Source organism: Heteronotia binoei, chromosome 14 (genome assembly GCF_032191835.1).
Source record: "Heteronotia binoei isolate CCM8104 ecotype False Entrance Well chromosome 14, APGP_CSIRO_Hbin_v1, whole genome shotgun sequence".
NCBI lineage: Eukaryota > Metazoa > Chordata > Lepidosauria > Squamata > Gekkonidae > Heteronotia > Heteronotia binoei.
In genome coordinates this window covers 1052706-1075874 of record NC_083236.1, presented here as the reverse complement: position 1 = coordinate 1075874, position 23169 = coordinate 1052706, and the positions used below count along the sequence as shown (strand labels likewise).

The window sequence follows — 23169 nt, the reverse complement described above, 5'->3', positions numbered from 1 at the left end:
GACCATTGCATGGATCACTGTTGACAAGTCATGAGAGGAACCAATTGCCTGACCAGCTGAAGATGACAAAAGGCTGATCTGGCAACATTAGTGGCTTGGGCCTCCATGGAAAGGGAGGCTCCCAGAGTCACTCTCTAGCTCCTCGCTTTTGGTGCTGGGTCAATGTTGCCCACCAAGGATAGAGAGTTGGATTCCCAAACTCATCCCCCCATGACTCAGGAACAGGACTTCTGTCTCAGCTGGGTTGAGTTTCAGCTGGCTCTGTTGTAATCATTCAGCCGCAGCCTCCAATGCCCTGGCCAGATTATCCGGGGCAATTTCTGTCCATCCAGCTGTTAACAGATACAGCTGGGTGTTATTAGTGTTCTGATGGCAGCCCAACCCAAACCTCTGGATTAACTTGGTGAGAGGGTGCATATAGATGTTAAATAACATGGGGCAGAGGATCACCCCTTGTGGGATACCCCATATCATATAGCAATGTGTCAGAACCCTCTCCCCAAGCACCACCCTCTATCCCCAACCACAGAGAAAGGATTACAAGGCTGTTCCTCAAACCCCTCCATTAGCACAGTGGTGGGTCAAAAGATTGTGGTTGACTGTGTTGAATGCTGCTGTCAGATCCAGTAGCCACAGCAGCACTGACCTGCCTTGATCCAGATGTCTCCAGAGATCATCCATAAGGGCTACCAGTGCAGTCTCCATCTCATGGTAGTTGGCTAGGACCATATGGTCCAAAGAAGGTTTCTTCAAGAGTGGTCATACCACCAACTCTTTCAGACAATCTGAGAACGTCCCTGAAGACAGGGTCAGATTAATAATCGCTCCCAGAGGAGCCCAAATTCTGTCTCCACAGGCTTTAATAAGCAAAGATGGACATAGATCCAGAAAGCAAGTGATGGGCTTCCAGAGTCTTATCAACTTCTTCCTGGGAGAGTTGGCTGAATTGGTCCAAGACTGGACTAGAAGATGGACAAGGGGTGATCCTCTGCCCCATGTTATTTAACATCTATATGCACCCTCTCACCAAGTTAATCCAGAGGTTTGGGTTGGGCTGCCATCAGAACACTAATGACACCCAGCTGTATCTGTTAACAGCTGGATGGACAGAAATTGCCCCGGATAATCTGGCCAGTTTACTTACTGTTTCAACCGTGGTTAGAGTGATAAGACTTTGCCTACAAAATAGCTCACAGGGGAGGGGCTCCAATCAATTTCCTGACTGGGAGCCATTATCCAGTGCTTGTCATTTACCTGCTTATAATATTGATTTTTTACCCTCCCTGGCAACAAAATTTATAGTTTGAATGATGCCTCTGAAAGTTACTAAGAAGGGGAAGAAAGCAGAGAGAAAGGAAGAGACTGTCTCCCTCTTAACAGAATTCTTTTCCTCAGTGGAGGCTCTGTTTACCTCCTCTGCAAAGCAGGGTGAGTTAATGCCAGCTGAGACTTTGCTCATGACAAACTTCTTAATGCAAGCTTTAAATCAGGGGTCCTCAACCTACGGCCCGCGGGCCAGATGCGGCCCGCTGAGAACGTTTATGCGGCCCGCTGGGTTATGGCAAAATCAGACCGCAAGTGACGTTCGACCTAAACTTGCGTTAGCAACGCACACTTCCGGCACTGGGCTGAGGCGGCGGAGACAGAGTGTGAGGTGATACCGAGGTGAGGTGAGTTCCCAGGCCAGGGTGTGTGGTGTGGGGAAGGGAGAGAGATGCAGAAGACGGAGAACTGACGGCCCGCAGCCTTGTACAGTAACGGCAGTCCGGCCCTCCAACAGTCTGAGGGACAGTGAACTGGCCCCCTATTTAAAAAGGTTGAGGACCCCTGCTTTAAATAAACAAAGACAAGAACTGAAAAATCATATCTTGGAAATGCTAACACCAATTTGCCAATGCCTAGATGAACTGGAACAAATTTGTGAACAGACTACTCGAAAGGCAGATAAAGCCATTAAGAAAGTAACAGAACTAGAAAGCCAATTAGCCTCCAAAACATCTGACACCTGGGCAAGGGAACACATTCCTCGTCATCAAGAACCCTCTTTGAAGTTTAGGGGGCTCCAAGAGAATGTCGAGGCTGGAGTCGAATTAAGTTTATTTATGGCTAATTGGCATTGAGGCACTGCTGTTGAAGACGCAGCTGCGCTGGGCAGGGCATATTTCTAGGATGGAAAACAACCGCCTTCCCAAGATTGCCCTGTATGGCGAACTCTCCACCGGTCATCGAAATAGAGGGGCACCGAAGAAGAGGTACAAGGACTCCTTGAAGAAATCCCTTAGCACCTGTCACATCAACCATCACCAGTGGTCTGACCTAGCCTCAGATCGCAAAGCATGGAGGCACACCATCCACCAGGCTGTCTCTTCCTTTGAGAACGCACGCATAGCTGGTCTTGAGGACAAAAGGAGATTGAGGAAGAATCGCACTGCTACAGGACCAACCCTAAATCAGACTTTTCCCTGCAGCCGCTGTGGCCGGACCTGCCTGTTCCACATTGGTCTTGTCAGCCACCAGCGAGCCTGCAGCAAACGTGGACTATTGCACCCTTCTTAAATCTTCGTTCGCGAAGCCAAGCCGAGAGAGAGAGAGAGAGAGGGCTTGTGAGCACTTTAAAGCTGGAATCTGGTGTCATCCCCCTCCTGCAGAGAGTTCATCTAGTGGGAACAGAGAAATCTGCTTCCTTAGGATATACTAGTTGAATTTAAAGATTTTTGTACTAAGCAGAGGATTTTCAAAGAAGCCAGAGATAAGGATGGCTTTGCATTTCAGGACATAGAGGTTCAAGTCTTCCCTGATTTACCTCCAGAGTTCTTAAAAATAAGAAGAGTTCTTAAAGGCTCTGAGACTATGGAATTAAATTCAATCTGGCAAGCTATCTGTTCAACATGGACAAAATCATTATATTGCTTTTGATACTACAACTGCTGAACAAATGTTGGCTGCTATAAATTCTTTAGCATTTGAACCAACAGACAATAAAAAAAGCAAAAGAAGAGAACGCTTTCCTTCAACCCCTGGCAAAGTATCTAAAGTGTGTGTGCTTGAAGACTCTTTAGAAACTGAAGAAAATTTGGACTCATTTTGAAGTTAGGACTTGGGTAAAAATAATTTAATATATTTACTTGATTTATATTTGTTATTCATTTTTCTCTTCTGTAGCATTAAGCAGGTTGGAATGGCATAGCATTTGGGTATGTTCAACCCATTGTTTATTGTTCAGGAGCCTTGTGGCCATCCTAGATTGAAATGCAAGGGTTTTTTTCTTTCATAATATTTAAGCATAGCAATAATAGTGATGATGAAAAACAAGAGAAGTAAAGAAGCAAAGATTAATGATTATGTTGTGTTAATATAGCAAGATTAAGTAGATAATTATATGTTCTTTTGTAAATCTGCTTCTAATAAAAATTTAGAATGCAAAATAGCTCACAAATGCCTCATGGCCAATAGCCAATTTCTTATCAGACATCAATGACCTAACCATCCTAAACAAACAAAGTTTGAAGTCTTCCTGCCACTTAAAGCGCATTCCTACAACTCAAGTGGAAGTTTCCTTCATTGGATCCGCCTCAGGAATTCCATCCAGCTCAGGTATTGTACGACCAGGTATCTGGGGGGGGGGGGTGTCAAGCAGCTCAGAAGAGAAGGACTTTTTTTTACAAAAACAAATAAATAAAAGCATCCTTGATGAGCATGTATGCAATGCAAATGCCATATTTCTCTGCAGGCCGGGTTCCTGATACCTCTCATTTTAAAATGTGTCTCTTTCAAGACTGTTCTGAGAACAGAGTCCAAGTACTTTAGTATCTTTCCTGTGTCATGGGATGACCATTTTGCCACATTTGAGCGCAGACAATCTGCTCCTAATATTTTGTAATATTCTTCTTAACATTTCACAGAATTATACAGGTGTTTATCATTTGATTAAAAAAAAACAAAAAGCTGTCTGCACCCATCCTGGGAGAAAGAGGAGTCCAAGGCATAGGGATGAGGACAAAAGGCCATGAATTTAATTATTTAAAATTCTGTGCTGATCATTTGGATCTCCAGCTGATAGGAAGTGGGAATCCTTTCTGATTTTCATTATTGCATATTGAATCCTTATGCAGTTTTGGGGAGGTTTTTTGTAGCAGATCCAGCTTTCAGTGCTTTTTTTGTGGCCTACATGTAGGCCTCTCTGTGCCTACATGAGCTACACAGATGTTCCACCTATAATGGTACCTCTGGGGAAATACAGCCTCTAAAGCAGGAAAAATAAATGTCAAGACTCTAGTACTCAAACCTCAGTATTTTTGTTGTTTGGAAAAAAATCTGATTATTATTAATCTGATCCATTGTCCTTGGAACTGCCAAGGGGAAGGGAGCTGTGGTGATTTGGACCAAGATGGAACGGGGAATTCAAAATGGCCCAGGAACAAGCCCGACTCAGTGGTCCCTGCAGTGTAACAAGCCAGTGCAGCAGGAGTCGACTGAGCTCAGCCCCGGCCAGCGGTGCTAATGAGGACCAATTTTGCATTAGCGTTTGTCCCGAACTCAGTGTTCTGTTTGCCCCAGCCCTTCTTGTCAATTTCCCGCCTCTTGAAGCATGCCCACTGTTTGGTCTGCAGCCTGCTCCTTTTTCCTCTGGATCTTCAAGGTCCCCTTTCCCCCAGAAGTTTCCCCAGGGTCAAGCCCCTTGTTTTGTGTGGGAAACTCATCCGACTGGGTGGCAAAGTTCACAAATGCTCGCCTGTACCGATGCCCATGCTCCTGCCTCTACGTTGATGTCATCCACTGCTGCATGAACCCTTTCTCTGCCGATCATGGCTATTGAAGAGCCATCAATGATCCCTAATGTTGGAAGCTTAATAATGAACTTGCTCCAGCCATTTTAAAAAATTATATTGCTAGTAGTGTTGCAATGCAATTGTGAACCAGTGCCACCCCCCCCTTCACCCTCCTACCCCCACAAAAAAAACACCACTTGTTTCTAGGTGATAACGAGCTTTAGGGCTGCAATGGTAGGATGGGGGCAATCGTTTGAGTGCTGTTGTGTGCCGTTGTCTCACCTAAAACAACATGTGGAGAGACCGGAGTGGGTGCAGGGGAGAGTGGCGAGGATGCTGGGGGGCCCAGAGACCAAGCCCATCTATATTCCTCCCTATTAATGTAAAGTGGTTGTATTCCTCCCACCCCCCACAACCATCATTTGTTATGGAAATGCTCACTATTTTAGTCAAGCTTGTTTGCACTGCTTGTTCACGTGCATACTCAAGTACAGTGGGGACTGGGCTGGTTTGTTTGCTGTTGGTGGCAGTGCTCTTGCTCATCATGCTAAGGTGCTCTCCACCATTTTGTCGATGTTATTCTGGATTCTGGGCATCTGTGTAATGGTGCCAGCCAGGGTGTGGGGAGGAGTGGTCAGATTCTCATGACATCAAGGATTTTGAAGGTAGATCACATACTTAGGACTTCACAGTTGGAGATTGGTATGGTGATTGTGGCAGATTACTTTAAATTTCATGGAACAGGGAAAGAGCTGCCTAGTCCAGGCCCCAGTGGTCGATATGTGATGCTTACATGCTGATGGAATGATAGAGGGGAGGTCTGAATGTTTTTCTCCTGGTGTAGTAATGCATCATTTTCAAAAAAAAAAAGGAGAAAGAGGTGGGGTGGGAGAGAAAGAGATGGGAGGCGGAGTAAAAGGAGAACCCATTCATGGCACTGCAACAATGAAGAGTTACATGCAGGGCAGAATTAAATTCTTGAATGGGAAATCCATGGGAGCAGCAGCACTGCAAACACTCACATGCAAAATCCATCAAGAACAGCTGCGGCAAACAGCCACGCGGCAAAAGTGAGGCAAATAGTAAGTGCAAAATTGGTCAAGGTGTCTGGTTGCCTCCTCCTGCACTGCTGCCCCCCACCAGAGCAAGCGGAAGGACCCCTGCAAGGCTCACCCAGCGAGCGGGACTTGGCTCTGCTTGCAGTTGTCCAGTAGTGGCCCACAGGGATGGTTCCCTGCACCTGAATGGCCAGTTGTCTGAGCTTCTCTCAACATCACTGATGAAGAGTGGGGCACCCAGCTACCTCTGTGCCATCCTCAAAATGTTTTCCAATGGTTTTTAAAATTTATTTTTCTTGGTTCAGCGGCCAAATGTTCCTAATTATAGTAACCAAGTTGGAGGAGTCATGCCTCTTTTCAAAATGTCAGATTAAGGACAGCTATGTGATCTTTGAGCTCCATTAGTCCTTTTCAGGTATTATAATCATTCATAGGTCTATGATCCTCCCATTATGCTATCTATGATCCTCCCATTATGCATGATTCCCATGTTGCATAAATCGAGGCAACACACGTGTTTACCATGCACATGTAGCCTTAGTATGTGTGATGGCAAACACTGAAAATCCACGGGTCAGTTTGCACTTACTGAAACTACACTTCAACCGTAAATATGCACATGTTTAGTGGAGCCTCACTATAATCTAGATGAGATTTTTGAACCACATGATGAGGTGGGGAAGCAGCCGGTGTTGCTGGGGGTTCGGGACTTCATGGATTGTAGGGAAATAGGAGCATTGCCCTTGCTTATGCAACACAGTGACTGCAGGTATCAGTAAGATTAGGGGGTTGTGTGTGTTCCTGTTATGTGCGGCTGGTAAGCGCTCATTGTTGGAAAAGTTCTGTTGTCTCTCCATGCATATGTGCATCAAAGAAGCCAGAATTTTTCCATATAGAAAAATATGAGGAAAATCTTACCTGGTCCTTAGAAATGGTGTGATCTTTTTCTCCAAATATGAAAAATGTGGGGTTCAGCAAATTGTACCTCTCTTCACTGTCTCTTATAATTCCTAATGCACATTAGAAGAAAAAGTTTAAGACTGCAGTCCAAAACATACCTACAGGGAGTAGGTCCCACTGAACTCAACAAGTCTTAATGCATATCAAGCAGTGTGTTCTTCAAGAGGAACTGACCGCATTCATGTGCACTTAAGCAACCCTAAACATCTAGTTAGCTTTCCTATTTCAGATCATTTATTTCCTGGCAAGAGGAATAGCATCTGAAGTTCATTATGTGTCTAGCACATGAGTGAAACCATTAAAGAATTTCTGCGTCAATTTTAATCTTTTATCGAGGCATTATTAATGCTGACCAGCTCAGTGGAAAATTATAGGGATAGACACAGAAAATCCCGGTTTGGGCCAGGGCTTGTGAGCCAGACGGCCCCAGACCAAACCCCCGAGCCCAAAACTCTGTTGGAACAGAACCAGTTCAGGAGGCATCAGGCCCTGCCCCTGATGTGCCCACGTTACCTGGAATCAACATGCACCCCCCACTTCTGGGTAGCATAGGGCCCTGCCCCTGGGACTGATGCAAGTGACACAATCCTAAGCCCGCCCCCAAAGTATCTCCCTGGGATGAGGCATCTCCCTGAACCTTAGCTCATGAGCCTCAAACTGGGCAAAGTCCGGGCCAGACTCGGGCTTGGTGTTTGGGTATGTGCCTATCTCTAGAAAGTTATACCATCTATTACAGTCACATAGATAAAGGAAAACAATTACATGAACCCATAATGTTCCTCACTGAAAGGCAGGCGGTTCACAAGCAAAGAGGTCCCTTCTAAGAAGAAACTCTCAATCAATTCAAGTTCCCAAATTTATAGGTTTATGAAACCATCTCCTAACAATAGATAGTTATCCCACTTGATAAGGATGCACATTCTTAGTTGACTAAATATCATAATTTCAAACACATACAAAGTTATCTGTATTTGAATGTCTTATATATACGAGATGTTAGTTCATTCTTACTATTTTCTTGTCTTAACAAAGTCTTTTGTAGCCATTTTGAGTTTCTCATCATACATACTGTATAAGTGTCTTGTTGCCATTGACCAACACCTCTTATGTTTGAACTATACCACTGGACATTCCTGCCATTCTGAGGTGCTGACTACACCTGGGCTTCAACACATAGTACCTATTCACTGAGATGGGCTAGACAGCTTCCAATCTGTATGAGGCCATATAATTGTGTTACTTCTTTGTTTCTGGTCCCTCTCCAAGGCTATTCTTCTCTGGGGCTTTGAACTCTCCTTTGGCATGTTTAGCTAAGAGGCTCAGCCAGCTCTCTCTCGTGTGGGTGCAGAAACATCCTCCATTACCTTTTCAGTCAAAATCCAGTAACTGTTTCCCTATATCCCTGGCCATATCTGTAACAGAATTACAAGCTTTAAAAAAAAAGCTTCGGCAGTATATGTCTTTCATTGTATTATGTGCCTAGAGTATACAAAAATAGCAAATGAAAGTATAACTAGTCCATTTGCAGAATTGGGCCAAGCTAACCTATGGATTTTTCTATCCTTCTATAGTATATACAAACCTGGATTGGCCTTGCAACTCCCACTGGGTCCCATCAACACAACACATGTTGCCCAGAGGATTGCACAGTATGTTTTCTTGGCTTTGCTTGGCTTCTTATCTTTGTGCAGCCTATCCAGGGAGCTGAAGCCAGGTCTCAACACCTATGCCAAGGCAAGGGTTGGATTTCTGCTCCAGCGCTTGGACTGCTCTGCATAGTATCACTGATGTGTAGAATAAGTATGGGGTAACAGAGATTTCTACGCCTTCCAGCTCCAGGAAACCCTTCTCATGCCAATATCTCCCTAGAAATCCCTATGAATCTTATTGTGGGAAGCCTGTCTGCTGCAGATACTTCTGGTATTTATTCTGAGTCTCACACACAGTTCTTGTGAAGAAGTGGCCACATTAGTGGGAGCTCTTTGTCACTCCATGTGAACCAAGACTGCACCTTGCAGTTTCACTTGACCTTCTTTTGTGGCATTGCAGGAGAAGATCGGTAGTGGCGAGCAAGGTATGTTTCAGAGAAGGGTGTCCGCCATGCCTTCTCTTTGCATCAAGGAACCCCTGATAAGCTTCTGAAGAACCCCAGGTTCCCCAAAACAATCTGAAAACTACTGGTGCAGTGAACAGAATGTGTGACTTGTCTAGGAAACTGAGATATTTCAGTACACCAAAACACGTGAGCCTGCTTAAGTTAAGTATTATTCACTACCATATGCAGATACCCCTGTCTTCAATTCAGGATTTGTCAACATCAAGTGATGTGCAGCCATTCCACCCCAGGAAAACCCAATGATACCAATCTTCTTGACATTGTACTGCTGCTTTAGACATTTCATGACAATGTCAGCTGTCCTAAACCATAAAAACAGAAGGAAAACAAGATATGCATGAAAATAAACAAAAATAAATAAGAATATTCTAAACATTTACTTCACTTCCCCAAACTTCTCCAAATACTAAAATAATATTCTTTTTGTTAAAGACTATCCAACTCTATTAGAGTATGCATTTCTTAAATGAGGATTATCAGACCAATTCACAGTGGACTTCCAGTTTGGGTATGGCAGACAAGAGCCTCTGTGTATTCACAGAGAAGCCCTGTGAAGCTAAACTCAGCTGGAGAGATGCCAGTTGAAACTTCTCCTTGGATCAAAAGGAAGGTCAAGAGATCACACAATTATTCTTTGTTAGGAAAACAGAGAAGTGTGGGCTTTTGTATTTTGCTTTAATCGAGCAGCCTGAAGAGAGGATTGACATTCTGGCTCCAGCTCACAGTGAATCATAAGTCCGACCCCACCCCGGTTCTCTTATCTTTTGGAGAGGTTGTCAACAATACCCCGTCAGAAATTATATTTCACTGGGACAACTTGGAAATTTCAGATTTCAATAATCTTCAAGTTTCAACACGTCAGGCTGAATTTAGTACTAAAGACAAGAGAGATTTAAAGCAGAATAGGAGGAAGCAGAACCAACAGAGAAATCTTCTAAAGACTTACAGCAACCCCAAGAGATGAGGAAGAAAGATGATCTGGGTTCAGAAGATACAAACATGGACTCTAGTACTACTTCTGATCTCTAAATATGGATTATAAATGCTTTTTTGGGAATATAAATAGAGCTAATGCTCCCCAGAAAAAGGGAAATTATCTGAGAAAATTAAAACAAGAAATAATTTGTTTGCTAGAAAGTACTTGATATACAAATGGCAAGGAGTTTACCTTGCCAAGGATCAAGAAGAAACATGGTATTGATGTATTATATATTAAGCCTTATTTAAAGCCTGACTTAGTATTTTCTGATGATCATGGCAGATAAATGGGGGATGAAGTTACCTTTTCAGGGTTGAAGACTTTAATATGGGGAACTTATGCCTCCAGTGAGGAAAAGAGACTTTTTACAAACAATTGAAGAACAGACTTTTAAGTCTTTCTTGTGATGGGAGACTGGAATGGAGTGATTTCCTTACAGATAGACAAGCTATCTGGGGGAAAAAACATTAAAAACACACAAGGAAAATTTCCTAAAGTTTTATTTGAACTGATAGAGAATCTGGATTTGGTAGATACTGTCATTTACGATGGTGCTAGGCCATGGCGGTATACTGCGCCACTTGCCAGCACCACTGTGGTAGCTGGCCATCAGCACAACTGAGGCATGAGCTTCTATGTTGGTGTGGTTGTGGACAATGTTTGGGCCATGGCCAGAGCTAGTCAGCTCCCTGAGTAGTTTCAGCCAGGGAATACCCTCTTTCAGAGGTACAAATTACACCCATTAAAAACATGGCATAGCTCACTGGTACCCATGGAGCTGCCAAAAACAGTTTTCCTCTGCCCAATATGTCTGTAGGAGTTCAGGATGGCAGCTAAAGTATCACTTTGCCTAGTTCCTGGGCACATCAAAGTTGCCTAGTTCTCAGGAATTCAGACTGCAGCTGCAACAGGGCCTGGGGATAAAACTTTGTGGGGAGGGATGATATGATTGGCACCTTAACGGTTACTTGAGGATATATCAAGGGATACAATCCTGCATTGCCAGTTTTCCCGAGGACTGTCCTGTCTTGTGTCTCCAGTCTACCAAGAAACATCTCTTGCTTCAGTAAGAGTGTGTGGTTGACTGGAAGTCCAGGGACTTGACAGACCCAAGGGAAAACATGAAATGGCTGAGCGTTGTGAGCTTTTGTACATAAGTTGCTTCATGTGCTAGTGAAACAGTGGAGAAAATATAGCATTTGCTCTGTAGATCTTGTGCGATGGAGCAAACCCGGCAAAGCAAGCTGTGATGCAAAAAGAAGCAAGCAAAAGAGAAGGAAGCAGATGACAGTGAGTTGCTCATCGGCCTGATCTGGCCCTTAGGTCACAATCATAGAATCATAGAGTTGGAAGGGACCTCCAGGGTCATCTAGTCCAACCCCCTGCACAATGCAGGAAACTCACAAACACCTCCCCCTAAATTCACAGGATATGCATTGCTATCAGATGGCCATCTAGCCTCTGTTTAAAAACCTCCAAGGAAGGAGAGCCCACCACCTCCCAAGGAGGAAGCCTGTTCCACTGAGGAATCGCTCTAACGGCCAGGAAGTTCTTCCTAATGTTGAGCTGGAAACGCTTTTGATTTAATTTCAACCCATGGGTTCTGGTCCTACTTCCGGGGCCACAGAAAACAATTCCACACCATCCTTTAGATGATAGCCCTTCAAGTACTTGAAGATGGTCATCATATCACCTCTCAGCCGCCTCCTCTCCAGGCTAAACATCCCCAGCTCCTTCAACCTTTCCTCATAGGAATTGGTCTCCAGACCCCTCACCATCTTCATCGCCCTCTTCTGAACCCGTTCCAGCTTGTCTATATCCTTCTTAAAATGTGGTGCCCAAAACTGAACACAATACTCCAGGTGAGGTCTTACCAGAGCAGAGTAAAGTGATACCATCACTTCACAATGTTTGACACCCCTGGATTAAAGGGTTGGAACACTTTCCCTATGAAGAAAGGTTAAAGTACTTGGGGCCTTTAGCTTGGAGAAACGTTGACTGAGGGGTGACATGACAGAGGTTTACAAGATGATGCATGGGATAGAGAAGGTAGAGAAAGTACTTTTCTCCATTTCTCACAATACCTGCTTTCGCGGGAAGGGTGGGATATAAAATAAAAATAAATAAATAAATAAATAAACAAGAACTCATCGACACTTGATGAAATTGCTGAGCAGTCGGGTTAGAATGGATAAAAGAAAGTACTTTTTCACCCAAAAAGTGATTAACACATGGAATTTGGTGCCACAGGAGGTGGTGGCAGCTACCTGCAAAGATGGCTTCAAGAGGGGATTGGATAAACATATGGAGCAGAGGTCCATCAGTGGCTATTAGCCACAGCGTATTGTTGGAACTCTGTCTGGGGCAAGTGATGCTCTGTGTTCTTGGTGCTTGGGAGGGCACAGTGGGAGGGCTTCTAGTGTCCTGACCCCACTGATAGACTTCCTGATGGTGCCTGGGTTTTTTGGCCACTGTGTGGCAGATTTTTGGACTGGATGGGCCATTGGCTTGATCCAACATGTTCTTATGTTCTTAAGACCAACAACATTTTATTCCAGGTATAAGCTTTTGTTTGCAAGAACACTTCTTCAGAAAGTGAGAGGGAGAGTTGATTCTTCTAACAACTCTTGGAAGAATGAGTGAATAAGAACAATAAAATGAATTAATCTTATTGTAATGAGAATTGAAAGAATATTTGGAAGAAGGCATCTGCATGTGTAAATGGATGGCCTGATCCATCTTAAGTGATCTCACAGCCTGCACAAAGTTGTGACACACTCTGCAAAACATAGACCCCTACAAGTGGCCTATAGGTTGCATTTGGCTTGGCAAAGCAGAAGTTGTGTTGGCCACATTTTAAGAAAGATATAGACAAGATGGAACGGGTTCAGAGGAGGGTGACGAAGATGGTGAGGGGTCTGGAGACCAAGTGCTATGAGGAAAGGTTGAAGGAGCTGGGGATGTTTAGCCTGGAGAGGAGGCGGCTGAGAGGTGATATGATCACCATCTTCAAGTACTTAAAGGGCTGTCCTAGAGAGGATGGTGTGGAATTGTTTTCTGTGGCCCCAGAACGGAGGACCAGAACCAATGGGTTGAAATTAAATCAAAAGAGTTTCCGGCTCAACATTAGGAAGAACTTCCTGACAGTTAGAGCGATTCCTCAGTGGAACAGGCTTCCTCCTTGGGAGATGGTGGGCTCTCCTTCCTTGGAGGTTTTTAAACAGAGGCTAGATGGCCATCTGGCAGCAATGCGTATCCTGTGAATTTAGGGGGAGGTGTTTGTGAGTTTCCTGCATTGTGCAGGGGGTTGGACTAGATGACCCTGGAGGTCCTTTCGAACTCTATGATTCTATGATTCTTTTAGACTAGAGCCTTGCCTTAGTCCCACATAGACAGAAACATCCTAAAGCTTTTGTCCACATTTGCAATGCCAAAGATGGGTATGTCTTTCCCATAGCATATTAAAGCTGCAACCTGTGCATACTCACTAAGGTAATAGTGATATTTACTTCTGAATAAATATGTTCAGGATTGTGTTTTAAGATCCCTGATTTAGGGATCTTCATTCAAAATTCCATTAAATATAAAAATCTGGTCTTCCTGATTTAGCTGTATTTTTTCGGTTTGATATGTATTAAATAATTATATTTCAAAATAGATAAATATCTTACCTGTCTACTTTCATGGGATCCCGATGCTTTAACCAGTCACCGAAATTCTGCCAGCGATCATTAGGAGTCCAAGGTGCTTTCCCCAGAAAAAAATCTGGGCAGACAATTCTGCGGGGACAGCAGGAAGATGTTACCCAGGCAGTTTAGCTCCTCCCATTGTCTGCCGAGCTGGTTACCTTCAATTTCCTATGTCTCTGTCTTTGCATAATCAACAACACACAAATCAAAATGGGCCAAAAGCTATGATCTGTTCCCCTCCACCACGTTTCACAGATATGTTAGTAATGCTATATGGCATTCGTAGCCATGCCTGTTGGCCCTAAAAAGTGCAAGTGACAGGGGAGTGCAGCATCACCTTCCCTGTGTGGGGAGCAAAGTCTACTTCTGAAGCCTTTTTAGTTCCAGACCAGCTGAGATGCAACACATTTTGCACAAAGGCTTTTCAGACAATCTTTCTTTCTTTGGTTAAAAGTTAGTATTTTAAATCTGATACCTCCATTATTTTCCAGAAAATCTTTCTATATTAAGGTTATCAAAATCCAGGTCAAAAATTTGGTCTTTAAATGTTTTAAAATATTGACAGAGACTCATGGAGTAAGAACACCTAACAATACTCACAAGTATCCTTCAGCAGCGATTATATCAGCAACGTATCTGGTATCAGGGAACTGCCACCCATATATGTCATGAACTACAATCACAGCTTTATCTGAGGGAAAAGGGGGTTGACAAACGTAGGCTTTGATGTTCTCAAGTTGTGTTTCTTGGCCACATCCCACGTAATTGCTTCTTCTTCCAATGTCATATTGGAAAGGCAAATCCTTGGTAGACATTTATAAAAACTGAAATTGTAGCAAACAAGAAATTAATGTAATTAATAAACAGTTTATGTTTTAAAATATTTATTGATGAAGAAGAAGATGATATTGGATTTATATCCCGCCCTCCACTTCGAAGAGTCTCAGAGCAGCTCACAATCTCCTTTACCTTCCTCCCCCACAACAGACACCCTGTGAGGTGGGTGGGGCTGGAGAGGGCTCTCACAGCAGCTGCCCTTTCAAGGACAACCTCTGCCAGGGCTATGGCTGACCCAAGGCCATTCCAGCAGGTGCAAGTGGAGGAGTGGGGAATCAAACCTGGTTCTCCCAGATAAGAGTCCGCACACTTAACCACTACACCAAACTGGCTCTTGGTTGATGAATGCAACCCTATATTGGTTGCATTACTACTCTATTGTAGTCCATGTGGCTTTTATCAGTACAATTAAAAGAAAATGTGTTGATGAATATATTGTATATTATATTATACATGGAAACTTGCAAGGACTTGCAGGAGGCATCTCACTCCCCCCTCCCCCCTGTTTCCTCCTTCCCTTTCCTGAGAGCCCAGAGCCTTTTCCTGCTTCCTGGTCTCTCTTTAGGGCTGCCAAACTCCAGCATCCTGGAGCAACAACAGATCCTGAGCGACAGAGCTCAGCTCACCCAAGAGGACTGTCAATTCCAGGTTGGGAAATGTCCAGAGATTTGGGGTGCAGCCTCGGGAAGGCAAGGCTTGGGGTGCGAAGTGACCTCAGCAGGATATAATGCAATAAACTCCACCCTCCAAAGCAGCCATTTTCTCCAGGGGAAATGATCTCAGTTGTAATGCTGAGTGATCATCAGCCCCCTCTTGGAGGCTGGCAGCCCTCGTTCCCATGGATGGAAGGACTGCTTTGAAGGGTGGGGTCTCTGGCATTAGGCTTCCATGCGAGCTCCTCCCTCCTCCAACTTCACCGTCTCTAGCCTCCACCCCAAATCTCTCGGGAATTCCGAACCTGCAGCTGGCAACCCTTCCCATCCAACAGCAAACCTACCATTCTCAGCCACACTCAGCCTGGATGGCACATTCTACCTTTCTCATGACTTTGCAACTGCTTTGCCTTTACCTGGCCCTCACTTCCTGCATCCCCTCCCCACTCCCCTGACCACCCATATAGCTATGGCCAGTTTCTGCAGACCCTCCATTCATCTGATGAAGAGAGCTGTGTTTCTCAAAGGCTTGTGCTACAATAAAACTTGCTAGTCTTAAAGGTGCTACTGGACTCTTTACTATTCTGTAATAGAAGGAAATCTTTTACCAGGTGCATGCTGAAGGGAAAAGACATATCTAGCAAAATGTTCCTTTTTATACAACTCTTTAAATTCATCATAGTGTTGATGGTTTTCTCTGCCATATTGGAAGAGGTGCACCACACATGATTCTCTTAACATGCCTATTTGCTGTTATGTGTGAATACAGTGATATGTCTGTTTCCCAGCCTTTGCATGCATGAATAATCAGGTTTCTAATTGCATTTACTAAAGCTAGAAAATACACCTGTTGCCCTCTTAAGACAAAATGGCAAATGAATGGCCTGAGAGTTGCAGACTGTGAGATCTCCTGGTATGCGAGGCAGGAGTGCTGCAACTGAGAAGAGCTCGAAGAGACAGGAGGGGATACAGTGATCAAGTGGAATAGAGTCCTCCTGTGGCACCTTCGAGCGAGGCAGGAAGGAGTGTCCACTTCTGGTTGACCCCTCATGGGGTTTCCAAGGCTGGAGAGGTCCAGAGGCGGCCTCTGCCCAGCAGCCCTGGGCTTCCCTGGGGGTCTCCCACCCACGCACTTCTGAGATCTGACAATTATCCAGGCCAGGGCTCAAAGTGCGCCTAGTTAATGTGAAATAAAACTTTTTATTATTATTAAAGAAAGCCAGAAGACCATAAGGTTGCAGAACATGGATGTAAACAAGATTCAGTCAAAACAGTCAATGATGCAATCAGAGAAGGTGCAAACCACTCCCTGCAGTTGCCAAACTGGCCAAGTAATTTGTAAAAAGGGACAATTATTGCCTGTAGACAATTCCTACTCCCAGTTCTTTTCAAAGGGAAGCCATGGCTACAACAAAGGGTACCCCCCCATCAGTACCCCAGCAAGCTATGATCAAGGGCTGCAGCTGTGCCATTCTCAACTCACCTAGAAATGTCCCTGATCTATCAGGCACAACCTGAACAGAGAGCCAAACCACATGCATGCTGGGAGTTCTGTGTCTGAACTGCTGAATGATGATTAAAACTCTGTTCTTGGGTGCATTGCTGGGAGCTCCAAATGTAGAAATCCCCGTGCACACCTGGCTTGGTCTGTTTCAGGGACTCTGCTTCAGCACCACCTAGAGAGGTTTGTGGCAACCCCCCCTTCTTATGTTTGCACCCATGTATATGCCAACTGCACCTGGTAGTGGGCTCTGATTCACATATGTTTCTGCTGCAGTATGAATGACAGACTTCCAGGGCTACAAGACTCTTCATAATTTTGAGTGTAACAGATGAACATGTCTACCCAATTTGAATTTGCCACTTTGGAAGGATGAGTTGTGAGAACCTTTCAGAATGTGTGTCAGGCAACAACAAAATGCAAGGAAGACAGAGAAGAAAAAACACAAAATGCAACAGAGTTTCGGGTTAACTTACTCCTTCCCTCGCTTTGTAAGAAAATTATTTTTCAATTTATTCTAGAGAGAGCCAAATTTACACATTATAAAGTCCACATGTCCCTCATGTGGACTTTCAACACAGGTGTTCTGGGAGTTCCCTACTGGGAACTGAATTTGCAGGGGTGGGGGGCACTTCAGCGAAGGACTGCTACATGTAACTTTCCTCAAGAGGGCAGATAGCAGCTCCTTGTGGCCAGTCCCAGGTTGGGTAAACAGCTTGAGGTGGGGTGTGGAGGTGAAAGAGGACAACTTATCCCCTTTCTCCTGGCACACTATGGTCCCAATCCAAATCGAGTCCACATGTGCCTGGAAATTAAGTTCCCAGTGGGTTCTGTGAGCACACATCTGTTCCAAAGTCCTCCTGGTGTCCACCACATGGACTTCATAACATTTGAATATATTTGTTGTACAGGGTAACTTTATTTTCAGACTGGACTTTTGTGCCTTTAACTGATGCAGAACACAATTCAATGGTCAGCTCAGAACAGGCGCCTAGCCTCTACACTTGAATGAGTGGAGGCCACTCCATTAAGCTTCCTCTTCCTATCTTGCTCATCCTATCTAACTCTGAATCAGGAAGTAGCAGAATCTGGAAAGAAACAAATAGTTTTTTAGATGACTGATAGAGGCATGATAGAAGCATTATTACCCATGATGTAAACCCACATTTCTTTTGTTTCACTGATACTCAAGCTGAACAAGTTTTCAGACAACTACAAAATCTTGTTAAACCTGTTTCCCCACTGTCAGTTTTGAGGTGAGTGTCCATGCTATCAGCCCAATCCTGACTTATGTAGAGGCTGGCCGTTGCAATGTAGGCGTAACTGGGGCACCGCTGGTTGACTCCCTAAGGGCTAAGTTATGCCTGGGCATGGGGGGGGGGATGGGTGGGAAGCATAGCTCTCTGCATGCGAGACAAGGAGGAATTACAATTCTTCTTGGAAATCCTCCATTTCTACCACACCTTCCTCCCCCACAAGGCGGTGGTAGCAGAGCCCTTACACGGACAAACGGGCACCATGGGTTTGGGGTTGCCGGCAAGCCGCTGCATTTCAAGCTGTAAAGGACATTTTAACCTCCAACAGCTTGCTGGCACACTTTGACGAGAAGCTGCCCATCATTTTAGCGTGCGATGCTTCGCCCTAAGGGGCGCTGTTCTGGCCCATGTACTACCGGATGACTGCAAGTTTCCGGTAGCTTACTATTCGAGGACTCTACATAAACCAGAGCGAAACTACGCTCAGATTGTCAAAGAGGGCCTGGTCATCGTGGTGGGGGCAAAAAAATTCCACGATTTCTTGTATGGCCGGCCCTTCACCATCTTGACGGACCACATGTCCCTACTGGGCCTATTCGTCCCTGACCAACAAACACCCCAATGCTTTCACCGTAGGTGTTGAGGTGGTCCATCTTACTCGCGGGGTACCAATACGACCTCAAGTACCGCCCGGGGAAGACCATGGGCTACGCCGACGCATTGAACCACCTGCTGCTGCCCTTGACGGACCCTGATCCAGCCCCAGTGTTCCAGATCATGTTGCTGGAGTCCCTCCCAGACCACCTGGTGCATGCCAAGGACATTGCCCACTGCTCCTCCAAGGACAAAACTCCATCCCGAGTTCTGGACTGGATGTGGAGGGTGTGGCTGCAAGGCCGGGTGGGCTCAGAATTCTCGGTGTTTGCATCCCGCAGGGACGAACTGTCTGTATATAAAGGGTGTCTGTTGCGGGCAAGTAGGGTGGTGGTGCCCCCGGTACTGCGGCAGCAAGTCCTAACAGCCTTGCACGAGACCCACCCGGGAATTGTGCAAATGAAGGCGCTGGCCCACTGCTATGTGTGGTGGCATGGGATAGATGAAGCAATTGAATCCTGGGTGGCCAGATGTCAGCCACGTCAGGAGATCCATCCAGCGCCGCCCCACGCCCCAGCACAATATTGGGAGTTCACTTGCAACCCCTGGTCCCGTTTGCACCTCGACTTTGCAGGGCCATTCCAGGCGCAGGTATTCTTCATCATTGGGGACTCCTACTCTAAATGAATGAAGGTAGTTCTGGTAGCATCCATATCCACTTGGGCAGCACTAGGGTCCCTCCACAGGGTTTTCTCCACACATGGCCTCCCGGATACGTTGGCATTGGATAACGGGACAGCTTTCACCTCGGCCAATGTAATGTACTGGGAGACGAGGCGTGCTGAAGGCAATGTACTTTATTGGCTGGTACATCACAAGAATGGGGAACACGCGGGCCGGGACCCGCTCTATATACATGTACCCGGAACAACCTCCACAGCTGGCCAGTCCAATCCTGGCCAGTCAAACTTCCCGCCGGAGATGGTGATTGGTGGGGGCTTTCGCGCCCAGCGCTGAGTTGCCAGGGGACTTCCCCCCAGTTGTCTCTGCTGCTCGGCCGCATGGTGCTTGGGCTAAACACAATACAATACACTCCTCCCCCCCTAGTTAATGTACATAGTCTTGCAGGTAGGCGGGAGCTCGGCGCTCCCGGGTCGATCGCCTTGGGGCAGCTTGTGGTGTCGCTGGAGCCTCCCCTGGGGGTGGCTCCTCCGGTGGCAGTCGGTCTGGCTCCACCCGTTGCTCTTGCGCTGCCGGTCTCGGGGGATCGTACGATGGCAGGGTGGGCTCTACCGTGTCCGCGTCCGGAGGGTCCGCGGTTGGCTCTCCCTCAGCCCCTGTTGGCTCCTCTGGCAGAGTGCGGCAGCGCAGTTGATCAATGTGCCGTCTTAGAATCTGCCCCCCCCTCCGTTGATACCTCGTACGATCAGGACCCTGTTACCCTCAACACCCTTCCGGCTACCCACTCGGGACCGCTCGCGAAGTTCTTTGCGAACACTGGGTCTCCCGGGAAGAACCCCCGCACTGCTTCCCTGGTTTCAGGGGAGCCGCGGACGTCCGTCGCCCTGTCCGGGTTGAGCCGGTCTAGCCGGGTCATTAGCTTCCTCCCCATGAGCAGCTCCGCGGGGCTGGACCCTGTCACCATGTTGGGGGTGATCCTGTAATGGAACAGGAAGGCTGCCAGGCGGTGGTCCCAGTCCCCTTGTACGATCCGCCCCAGGGCCTCTTTGGTCGTTCTTACCATACGCTCTGCCTGACCGTTGGTGGTGGGGTGGAAGGGGGCTGACCTTATGTGGTGGATGAGGTACCGGCTGATGAACTCCCGGAATTCCCTGGAGGTGAAGGCCGTACCATTGTCTGTCACCAGTGTGTTGGGGATCCCGTGTGTGCTAAAAACCCTCCTCATGGCCTTGACCGCTGCTGCCGTGGAGGTGGATGCGACGGGGATCGCCTCGAGCCATTTTGTGTAAGCGTCGACTAGTATGAAGAAAATCTGCCCCTTGTAGGGCCCGGCAAAATCTAAGTGCAGGTGGGACCACGGCCGCCGGTTTGACTCCCAGCGATGGACTGGTGCGCTGGGCGGATCGGGGCGGGACTCCTGGCACGGCTGGCACCTTTTTACCCACCCCTCAATCTCCTCCTCCATGCCCGGCCACCACACATAGCTGCGGGCCAGTGCTTTCATTCTGACTATCCCCGGGTGGGTTTCATGCAGAGCCTCGAGAACCTGTTTGCGCATGGGGGGGGACCAGCACCCTGCTTCCCCAGAGTATGCAACCCTTGTGCGAGGATAGCTCATCCTTTTGGGACGCATAAGGTTGGAATTCCCTGTCTACTTTTCCCGTTGGCCATCCCCTTCCCACCCAGTCCCGAACTCTTGCGAGGATACGGTCCTTGCCCGTAGCCCGAGCCACCTCCTCGGCGTGTAGGGGCCGCTTGGGCAGCGACTCCATGAGCATCACCATGTGGGCTGGGGCTGGGTCGGGGTCTGTCGAGGGGAGCGGCAGGCGGCTGAGGGCGTATGTATATGAGTTTAAAAATTGGTTCCACCTCAAGACCCTCTGGGACAGGATTTGTGGGGTCTGGCGATCCGGGGCGAGTAGACCTAAGAGTGGCTTGTGGTCAGTGGTGATGGTGAAACGCCGCCCGTATAAGTAATCGTTAAATTTGTGCACCCCCGCCACGATTGCCAGAGCCTCCTTATCGATTTGCGCGTAATTGCGCTCGGCGGGGGTCAGGGTTCTAGAGTAATACGCTACCGGGACCTCTCTCCCGTCCGGGAGTTGGTGCCCCAGTACTGCACCCACCCCGTATGGAGAGGCATCGCACGCCAAGATTAGCGGTAGGGCCTCGTCGAAGTGGTGGAGCACTGCGTTCGAGACCAAGAGGTCCTTCACCGCCTGGAACGCGGCCGCTTGCCGCTTGCCCCACACCCAAGGGGCTTGTTTGTCCAGCAGCCGGTGGAGCGGTTCTGCAATGGCCGCTTTGTGTGGTAAGAATGCGTGATAGAAGTTCAGCAATCCTAAGAAGCTTTGAAGCTCTGCCTTGCATGTGGGGGCCGGGGCTTGTACGATGGCTCTGGTTTTGTCTTCCGTTGGGTGAATCCCTGCCGCGTCCACTGCGAACCCCAGGAACTCCACCCGCGGTACTCCCAACAAGCATTTTTCTCTCTTGACCTTAAGCCCGGCTGCTTGGAAACGGCGTAGTACTTCCCTCAGGCGGCTGCTGAACTCCATGGGGTCCGGGGCGGCGATTAAAACATCGTCGAAAAATGGTTGCACTCCGGGGATCCCTTTAAGAAGAGAGTCCATTATGCTCTGAAAGATCCCCGGGGCTACGCTGACCCCAAACTGTAGCCTACGCACCCTGAAGGCCCCCCGGTGTGTCACTATTGTCTGGGCCTCGGCTGTTTTGGCGTCTACCGGTAGCTGCTGGTAGGCTTGTGCCAAATCCAGCTTCCCAAAAATCTTGGACCCCGCTAGAGCTGCCACTACGTGGCTGACCACCGGGACGGGGTAGGGGTTGTCTTGGAGGGCTTTGTTGATTGTGCACCTGTAATCTGCACAAATCCACACGTCCCCGTTTGGCTTAACCGGGGTCACGATGGGGGTTTCCCACGCCACGTAAGCCACAGGTTCTAGGACTCCCTGGGCAGTGAGGCGGTCCAGTTCCGCCTCGATTTTGGGTTTCAAGGCGAACGGGACCCTCCTCGCCTTGAGCCGTATAGGCCTGACCATGGGGTCGAGCGGTAGGGAGATAGGTGGGCCCTTGTAGCTCTCCAGGGACCCGTCAAAGACTGCAGGGAATTCGCTGCACACATCTCCAAAACCCCCTGTTTGTAATTGGTCCACCCCCTCTAGTCGGATCCCTAGTGGTCGGAACCAGGCCAGCCCTAGCAGAGTGGTTAGTTTTCGCTTGACCACCAGAATGTCCGGTGGTCCCCTAAAAGCCCCTCTCTCTACCCACACCCGGGCCCACCCTGCGACGTGCACCGGGTTTTTTTGGAAGTCCCGCAGAACAAAGTCCGCTGGCCTCAGTTGGAGGCGGCGGCGGGGGGAAAAGCTTCTTTAGGTTTTCCTCCGAGATTATGGAGATGGAGGACCCCAAGTCCACTTCCATGAGGCACGGAGCCCCCTCGATGCGGACCGACATTTTGACTTTGTCCAGGGCTGCGAGGGGCAAGTTCAGTACCTGCAGGCTTGTGGACGCTGTTGTGTGGGTCTCCGTCGACTCGTGGTGGGTGGTCTGTCTCTTGCGGCCGGTCTTGGCCCGACAAGCCTGCGCGATGTGGCCCGTTTTCCCGCAGCTTCGGCAGTCCAAGTTGCGGTACGGGCAGTCCCGTCTCTCGTGGGGGTCGCCGCAGCTTGCGCATCGGGTGGTAGTGGGCTTGTCCGGCGCTCGTAGTCTTGGGGTGGCTCTTGGGTCTGCTCCTTGTGGCCGCCGCAGCTGGAACACCTCTTCATCCTCGTGGTCGGCCGGCGCCATCTCGTCGTGGTGGACCGCCTTGCCCCGAGGCTGGCCGTATGCCTTGGTGGCCCTCTCGAAAGCTGTCGCCTCGTTGAAGGCTTCTTGGAGGGTGAGCTCTTCCTTGGCGAAGTGCTTTTGTTGCAGTCGTTCGTCGCGGAGGCCCCAGACGAAGCGGTCCTGCAGGGCTTCCTCCCGCTTGTCGAAATTGCAGTTCCCGGCGATCTGACGAAGAGCCACCAGGTATACTGCTGCCGTCTCCCCTGCCTTTTGGTCCCTCTTGTGGAAGAGGA

At 47.6% G+C, this 23169-nt stretch overlaps 2 protein-coding genes across 3 annotated transcripts in view; one reads left to right on the top strand and one right to left on the bottom strand.

Annotated features, from left to right (window-relative positions):
* The window catches only part of NFX1 (nuclear transcription factor, X-box binding 1), a 441461-nt gene that overhangs the window by 208997 nt on the left and 209295 nt on the right, over nucleotides 1–23169 (top strand). The gene's annotated exons all lie outside the window — the stretch shown is intronic.
* The window catches only part of LOC132582431 (carboxymethylenebutenolidase homolog), a 40724-nt gene that overhangs the window by 7095 nt on the left and 10460 nt on the right, over nucleotides 1–23169 (bottom strand). The window contains exons 1-5 of one of the 2 annotated variants that reach the window (XM_060254001.1): nucleotides 17480–17542; nucleotides 14172–14395; nucleotides 13554–13661; nucleotides 9063–9205; nucleotides 6746–6837 (exon numbers count right to left, since the gene is read on the bottom strand). In XM_060254001.1, the coding sequence (XP_060109984.1) occupies nucleotides 6746–6837; nucleotides 9063–9205; nucleotides 13554–13661; nucleotides 14172–14386 (558 nt within the window). In that variant the 5' untranslated portion in view covers nucleotides 14387–14395; nucleotides 17480–17542. Of the gene's footprint in view, nucleotides 1–6745; nucleotides 6838–9062; nucleotides 9206–13553; nucleotides 13662–14171; nucleotides 14396–17479; nucleotides 17543–23169 lie in introns of those variants that run through there. The other variant, XM_060254000.1, reaches the window with a different exon arrangement.